The following is an 8,868-nucleotide window of genomic DNA, read 5'->3' on the forward strand; positions in this document are numbered from 1 at the left end:
AAATAGTCAACTGACGTGTCAAAAGTGCTTGTAAACTGAGCCTACTTGAAATAAATGATTTTTGATTTGATTTGATTTGATGTCACTTACTATGTTTGTGATTGGTCGATGATGATGATGAAAGTAGAAAGAGATTATCTCAGATTATCTGAAACAATCTTTACTAATGAATCAAAAAATTAAATGTATTTATTTCCTCCCTCAAAACCATCCCTCTTTTTACAATTGGCCATCACTCCCGTGGCGAACATACAAGGAGCTGTTAAGCTAACACAATAAAATGTAACTCTAAATTAGCCTGCCGTTTTACAAGCAATAAATTTAATAGGCAAGCGTGGGGGGGTCGCCATTCACGCCTAAAATTTTAACACGGTGACAATTTGGTTAGACGGAGGGAGGAATCAAGTTTGGTAATCAACTTCCACTGTTATTATTGACTTTGCCACCCTATGTTTGGACACGTGATGTTTTCATATAGATATGACATCAGTATCAGTTAAATAGGCTAAGAAGGTAGAAACTGTTTTGACGGCCTCCGTGGCGCAGTGGTATTTTTTTTTTTTTTTTGTCGGGGAGGAAAAAAATCCCTTCGGACTTCTGCCGGCTAGTCGGCAGGGCATGTCCGACTTGCACGGACTAAAAATAACCTCCCCTGTGCTCCGTGGCCAGCGCGGAACCGCTTGGCATTACTTCACGCTGACCTTCCTAATATATTTAGCTCTCTCGTTTTTCTTCTCTTTCTTTTTCTTCTCTTCTTTTCATCGTGGCTCGGAGCATATGAGCGTACTTTTGCCACTCTTCATCGCTCGACAGCATACGAGTTATAAGGTTTGCTGCGTTTACCCCGTCGCTTGTTCCGTCGGCCGCAGCTCTCAGGTCTGTGCAACCTGAGCATTCGAATACTGCATGCCTCGGGGTATCTACCTCGTCGCAGAAGTAGCATGACTCGTCGTGCGCCTTTCCAATGGCGAAGAGGTATGTCTTAAAAACTCCATGACCGCTAAGCGCCTGCGTTAACCAGCGATCTACCTCTCCATGCTGTCTCTTGTGCCACTTTATAAGGTCCGGGATCAGTTCCCGTGTCCAGGTCCCTTTCCCTTGTCCCAGCCATTCTCTCTCCCACTCCGTCAGTGAATCCTCTCGGGCTTCTGCAGATGATCTGTCTCTGTTTTCGAATAACATCGCCCGTTCCTTTACGAGTTTGTGTATAGGTACAAGACCCGCAATTACTAGCACAGCCTCAGTGGAAACTGTCCGGTATGCCCCGCTTATGCCTATTGCGAGACGTCTTTGCACCGTTTCAGCTTTCGTCGATAGAGATCGACTTCCATTCGGCGCTTCGGCGCAGTGGTATGCGCGGTGGATAACAGGAGGTCCTGGGTTCGATTCCCGGCTGGGCCGATTGAAATTTTCTTAATTGGTCCAGGTCTGGCTGGTGGGAGGCTTCGGCCGTGGCTAGCACCGACAAGCGATTTGGCGTTCCGTTACGATGCCGTGTAGAAACCGAAAGGAGTGTGGATTTTAAAACCTCCTCCTGGCAAATTAGCTCGTTTCCATCTTAGATTTAACCATCACTTACCATCAAGTGAGAATATAGTCAAGGGCAAACTTGTGAAGAATAAAAAAAACTGAACTAAGTAATAGGGGATGTGAACCCAAAGCGGCGGGCGCCCTTTAAATATAAATCAACTGTAAACTACATAAACTATCCCCCTAAATGTAAATTAATAAAATGTTAATATAATTCTCACGTGTAAGTAAACACATTCATTCCTTCAAAATTTAATAAGAATTTCAAATATTACAGAAATTTTTGATAAAAAAGTTCTTCACAACTTCTTTACAAAGTGCAAGCTATTACCTGTTAGGTAACCTTACCTACTTACTTACCTAGATTTCGTTATCTCTCGAATCCAAAACCCACCTGCAATTATCCGCAAGCAGATAAATTATTATAAAAATGTAAAATTATACTACGAGTATATTATTTAAAATAAAACAGATTTTCAAAGCAGATATCTAACGCACCGTCTCTACAATTATAAAAGTCACTCCTTTAAATGTCAATATTCCCAATAAACGCCACAAACTATTCCCAACTTTACTATTTCCAACTATTCCCATCTATATACTTCTTCTTCTTTGTATTTACCTCGTCTTGCAAAATCAAGCGACCTCTTAAAATAGACTAAATTCTTTGTCATTCACAAAGTATTAAGTGGAGGAAGCAATATTTTTCTATTGTCCTGTTCGGTTGTTCAATTGAATGATCTATTTCTTTAAATTGTTCAACTGCTTTGTTCTATATAGACGTATTTAAGCAAGATTAATCTTGATATACCGAAGATAAATGCGGATCACCTACTCAGTTGGTTATTTCTTTTCTTCCAATAATATAGCAATACTGGTAATCATTCTAACCTGATTTAAATTCTTATATGGCGAATATAATAGACTAGCGTGGTTCCCGTTTCCGTAGGAAGCCTTTCTCGATAAATGGGCTATCTAACACTGAAATAATTTTTCAAATCGGATCAGTAGTTCCTGAGATTAGCGCGTTCAATCAAACAAACAAACTCTTCAGCTTTATATATTATTATTTACTAGGACCTGTATAAATAATTTGGTAGAGTAGGTATTTAGAATCTAGCAGCCGCCCTTCGGTTTCAACCGTGTAGTGTGTAGTTCCCTGTTTTTGTGTGAATATGGGGATAAAATATAGCCTACGACACTCGCAAATAACGTGGCTTACTATTGGTAAAGGCAATGATTTTATAAACTCATTTGATAAAGGAGAGGAGGAGTAATCCAGAGATTACCTCCTACAACCTTACAAACTTTACCTCATAAATACCTAAATATAACTCGTACTAGTTCACTTGACACTTGACTGCCAAACAAACACAGTACAAACATTTTTCGAGACAGGTGTCAAATTAATCCGCACGAACTGTAACTATTTAACGTCTACTTATAAATGGTAAACTGAACTCTATCTACAAAAATATTAAAAACTATTATCAACTTCAACTCAACGTCAAAAATTATACGAAATGTAACGTATTGTTCTTTCCCATGGTCTAAAATATCTTTTGTTTCACGTTCGTGATACATTGTATTGTATGCAGAGCCTGACATATATATACCTATCTACTCTTTAAAAGAGTCATTCATACAATCTCATTCATTCATATTATTATTTCTCAAACAATACATTATTATGAAATACATGAAATATTATTACAGCGTTGATTTGAGAATTCGAGACACTGTTGGTCATTTATTAATATCTCTTATTTATATAATATTATTATTTTTATATAATATTTTTTATTTATTATTCGTTGTTAATTAATTGAGAAATGAATACTACACTAATAAAATTAACGATTTGTATGTTTGTATGTAACGAATAAAATCAAAAACTACTGGACCGATTTAAAAATTGTTTCACTAATAGAAAGCCATATTATTAAGGAGTAACATCAGCTATATTTTATCCCCATATTTCTACGGGAATAGGATCTACGCGGGTGGAACCGCAAGCTTCTGTTATCTATACTTAATATTATAAAGACGAAAGATATGATTTTTTGTTTGCATTTAACAGGCTCACAAAATTACAGAAATTTGAAAAAAAAACCACTGTTGGACAGCTAGTATTATTCCCAAGTGCTATAAGCTATTTTTTATCCCCGTATTCCTATAGGAACGGGAACCACGCGGGTGAAACCGCGCGTCGTCTGCTAGTAGTTTAGAAAGTAACCGTAGTCGTAGAAAAATAAATAAATAGACATAGATTGGCGTGCCGCTATTGAGACAAAATTATAGATGTGAGAAGCGGTTAAAAAAATTTATATCAAACTGACAAAATTATATAAGCGCTCGCTTTCTAGCAGTTAATATATTTTATCTACACAAGACATACTTAAAACAATTCAAAAGAATGAAGTTAAATATTCCATTCCTAGCAGTATTACAAAACCAGGTACCTATTATTTGTGATGATTCTAACAATAAATCGGTTTAGGTTACAGTTAGAGTGTTTCTTTAAGGCTAAACAATCATTTTAGTATTTACTCTGTGAAAAATAAAGTAGGAACATATTTAAATAAAACAATTAGGTAAATGTTACTGACCTCTAATCTCTACATAAAAAAAAATAATCTCGGGTTGTGGGAAATAAAAAGCAAGTTTCTGTCATAAACTTCTTTTATTACATGACTATACAAACATCAGCCATAATTAGATTAAAACTACGCAATAATAATTTACAGTCTTTCGAATTAATACTTATAAAATTTTCTTTCAAACAAAAAAGGCAATAAATACGTTAGAAGCACATCGCAATGAAATGCATTAATTTGGTATCGTTATTGTACAAAAGTTACACTATACAAACACTACTAGGTCTATTTACAAATGACAACGTCGGACGACATCTTACATTCACAACAAAGCGGAAACTTCAGCAATGCCTACCGTTACAAATGAGATCGATCTGATAATAATTACTACGCGCCTCATACCAGGTACGTTTGCACTGTGTGCTGTAAAACAACGGAGTGTGGATGGTTGTGGCGGCCGTGGAAATCGTTCGATGAGTAATCAGAATCTATAGTGGAGTATATGTGCTCAGACAAGGGCCTATCACAAGGCGAACGCTCCGCCGAGTTAGCGGATTTGCCACACAGCGTTTGGCACGTACTGTTTAGCACGGACGCGTCCATTGTATAGGTATTGGAATTTCTTCCATAATTAAGCCTCTTCAACTTGTGGCCGCGTCGCTTAGAAGACGGCATCGCGTATCGTAATCTTTCCCAGAAACGTTTCTCTTTCCACGTTATCTCCAAACCTGTTTTGAAATATGATTTTAATTCTGGGTCGCGTGGTACTAGCCCTACGGCGACTATTATTAATTTGTGAGGATTCTTACGAAGAGCCCTCTGTAGGGCTTGACGGAATTCTATCTGCGACCACTCTGTTAAAATAAAGTTCTTAGATAGCACCACTATGATACGCCTGGACGCCTCAGTCGCTTCGACCACCAAGTCGGGGAACTGGGCATACGTGGCCTCAAATTGTGGCACGTCCCTATAATGAAGACAGAGGTGGTAGGACGGGTAACCGTTCTCCAGCTCCCTTGCTAAGGATTCTATAACGAATTCCTCATCTTTGGGGCTGTAGCAAATGTAAGCGTCGTAAAGCTTATCAGCGTCGTTAAAGGCGCCCGCTAAGGGAGAGAGCTTAATGCCACAATTTGAGTACAACCACATTCTGCAGGCGTATCTAAATGTGAACACTAAAGCTAATATTAATAAAATAAGCATGAACCCAGTGAGCGCCGAGGCAAGTAATGGTATGTTGTTAGAGACGAAGAACGCGCTTATCACCGAGGTATCGCTTATTTCGCTACAGACTGTCACATTTAAATTCAATGGCTTCTTCGCTGGGCTCACGTTCTCATTTAAACACCACAAACTCTGAATGTCTATTACTTTTTCTACATTTTGTGATATGTACATTAGGAATCCTTGTAAATATTTACAATTACACGACCAGTAATTATTACTTAAAAACAAAGTTTGCAATTTTTTATTATTGTCTAGATGCCACAAGCCGTAGTTTACGAGCCTGTTTCCATCCAAGCGTAAAATCTCAAGTACACCCAAAAAGGAAAAACTGACGTTCGAAATATGCTCGATAACGTTGTTTTGAAGATACAACTCTTTTAGATTGCTCAGCTTTGAAAATTCCGGACCTTCCAAACGTTTTATTTTGTTATTATCCAAATGTAATATTCGTAAGTCGGTCAGGCCACGAAAAGTATCATTGTGAATATTTCGAACGTTGCTAGAGTTCAAATACAAGACTAGACATTTACGCATAGTATCGAAAACAGTTTCGTTAAGTTCGTTATAAAAATTACCATCTAAATAAACATGAGTAGCTCCAATAGGAAAGTCCCGAGGCACCAAATCCAATTGTTTTACAGAACAATCAACGACATTAGTGCTCTTTGTTGAGTCGTGGTAACATGAACAATTATTAGGACAGACAGTTTTGCAATTACAAAAAGTGAAATCACAACAATGGCAGTCTTCAGGGCAGTGAATATCATATTTGCAGAGAAAATCTTTGGTATGGAGGGAACTTACGGGGAGGAATTTAACTCCTCGTACATACGATTCTTTACATATAACATTTTCTAAATCCATCACGCGCGGATACTGTCGGGGAGTAATAGAATTGATCAATAAAAGCCATTTCATCGTGCAATCGCATCGAAAGGGATTGCCACTTATATAAAATTCTGGCAAAGCTCTGTCATCATCTCTCGATATACGCAAGCTATTTATATCCAAACTTTCGATCTCATTGGCATACATATCGACTCGGGTCAAGTTGCTCTTTTCGAAAAATGTATCTTCCTCTATAGCTGTTATAAAGTTATTGTTTATGAATAATAACTCAACACTGTTAGGTATAGATAAAGCAGATAATGTAACAATACGATTGTGACTCGCATCTAACGTCTTGACATGTAAATCTTTTTGTATTTTATAGTAATTTCCCAAAACTTCAATAAAATTAGCGTGAATGTCGAGCCATTTCAAGCCTGGCGGTATAAAAGCGTAATCGAACCATACAAGGTGGTTTTCAGAGAGATTCAGCCACAACAACTTTGTCAATGACACGAATACCCCGTTTATATCTGAAATGAAGTTGCCATCCAATCGAACGGCTTCCAATTGCGCGTTCTTTTGAAAGGTTTCAGTCTCGATCGACTGTATTTTATTTTTTGCCAAATTGAGTACTTGTAGGCTGGGCAAGCCCCAAAACATTCCCGCAGTAAGGTTTCCAATTTGATTGTCAATTAAACGCAACCCAGTTAGCTGTGATAAGTTCTGAAATGAACTGTTTGAAATTTCTGTTAATAAATTTTCTCCCAAGTCTAAAGATTTCAAGAATGGTAATTGCAAAATCGCCTCGGGAACTTTCGTCAATTTATTAGAACTTAAATCTAACTCTTTTAAATCTGAACAATTTCGGAAGGCGTCGTCTGCAATGTACGACAAAATATTGTTATTTAAGTTTAACTTATTTAAAATAAAAAGTCCATTAAAAACGTGATCCTCAATAACGCGAAGTTTATTTTGAACTAAACTTAATGTGTGTAAATTGAACAATGGTGAAAACGCATTAGCTTCGATAATTCCGATAGAGTTATTGCTCAAGTTAAGAATTTGTAGAAAAAATAAATCCTTAAACATGTTTTTAGTTACCCCTGTGAGGGCGTTGTGTGACAGGTCGAGCACAATTAATCTTATTAAACCACCGAACGTTTCATCTTCTATGTGGCTGCCTTTCAATTTATTCGCCGAAAGATCTAACACCACTAATTGTTCCAGTCTATTAAATAATTTCTTAGGCAGCATTTCCAATTCATTGTAGCTCAAGTAAATTTCGCGGATTTCTCTCGTGTTCTGAAATAAACTTTCTGGTAAGTAATTTATAGCGTTCTCCGATAGGTTAACAACTTTCAACGATAGTAAGTCACTGAAAACTTCTCCCGGCAGCTCGGTTATTTTATTGTTCTGCAGAAATAGTTGCGTTAGCCTCCGCAAATGTAATATTTCAGAGTCAGCTGGCAAGGACATGATGTCATTGTAACTCAAATCGATAGTCTGCAGCGTGGACCCACATTTGTGACCGAAGCCTAGCTCGTCGACGAACTTTATTTTGTTGCGTGTTAAGTTGAGAGAAACTATGGTCTCCAATGCACAAAACAGGTCCGAAGGTATTTTCCTTATATTGTTGAACGCCAGGTCTAACGTGTGAAGTTCTCGTAAGCCGTTGAAAGCTCCCAAGGAGAGTTCTAATTCCTTGTTGTGACCCCACTGAGTGTTCATGGTGCGCAAGCTGAGCGTCTTCAGACCTCGAAGACCCTCGAACACGTTACCTGGCAGTCGGAGGACTTTGCAATCGGTTATCGTGATCTCCGTCAATCCGTGCAGTTTGCCGAAGTAGTGATCCTTGAGCGTGCTCTCTCGTAGGTGCGAGCCGCAGCGGACCGCGAGCTTCTCCGCTCCGTCCGAGTGCATCGAACCGACCACGTCCCGGTCGGACGACAGCGTCCGGACGGTGCACTGCACACTGTTCTCGCCGGGCACACGGAAACAGGCATCTGGGGCATCAGGCGCTTCCGTAAGCGCCGCGCCCAACACTAAACAAAAGAGTATCACGGCAATTATCATTTTAAGTTGCACTGTGTCCATTTCATTTTCACTCGTCAACTCGTTCCGATGAATGAAAGTGAGGTCGGTCGGCCGCGTGCGATCATATTAGAGTTCGGGGCGCAAGTAGAATGCGGGCACGGGACGATAACAATGATTGTGAGCGTAGTAAACAGGCCGAGCCGGGTCTCATGGCGCGCGGGCGACGCGTCCCGTCGGCGGCAGGCGGGCGACTGCCGTACAAAGAAATGCCATGAATGCGCGCGGCCGGAGGGAACGGAACCGACCGCACCATCGCATTTCTAATGCCGCATACTAACTAACCCTAGTAGTTTTCGACTTCAGTAGAAAACGGAAACCGTTACGTGACTTCGCTTCAATTAATGTTATTTGAAAGATTGAATATAATTTCTAAGATGTGTCGCACACGCGTACGTCTAAAACTTTAATTATCTCGGTTAAATACGTGAGATTTTTATAATCGATTTATAAGTCGTATTTTCTACAAACTTTGTGTTGTTTTTGATTCAGGTCTACGTCATGGACCGCGAGCCTACGTAACCAAAAACACCTCATTTTAGTAAGGCTGAAAGTTTTCCCAGTTTAGTTACAGCCCGTGCTCCTATCATAG

At 39.1% G+C, this 8,868-nt stretch overlaps 1 protein-coding gene across 1 annotated transcript; it reads right to left on the bottom strand.

Annotated features, from left to right (window-relative positions):
• Window positions 1–4,194: 4,194 nt before the first annotated feature.
• Window positions 4,195–8,484, bottom strand: LOC112045440 (toll-like receptor 7). The gene has a single exon (XM_024081609.2). The coding sequence runs from the start codon at window positions 8,277–8,279 to the stop codon at window positions 4,524–4,526; it is 3,756 nt and encodes a 1,251-aa protein (XP_023937377.2). The 5' UTR covers window positions 8,280–8,484; the 3' UTR covers window positions 4,195–4,523.
• Window positions 8,485–8,868: the final 384 nt, after the last annotated feature.

Source organism: Bicyclus anynana, chromosome 13 (genome assembly GCF_947172395.1).
Source record: "Bicyclus anynana chromosome 13, ilBicAnyn1.1, whole genome shotgun sequence".
Taxonomy (NCBI): Eukaryota; Metazoa; Arthropoda; class Insecta; order Lepidoptera; family Nymphalidae; genus Bicyclus; species Bicyclus anynana.

Bases quoted from the DNA above. Each gene is read 5' to 3' on its own strand.
- LOC112045440 (XM_024081609.2), bottom strand. From the start codon at position 8,279: ATGGACACAGTGCAACTTAAAATGATAATTGCCGTGATACTCTTTTGT.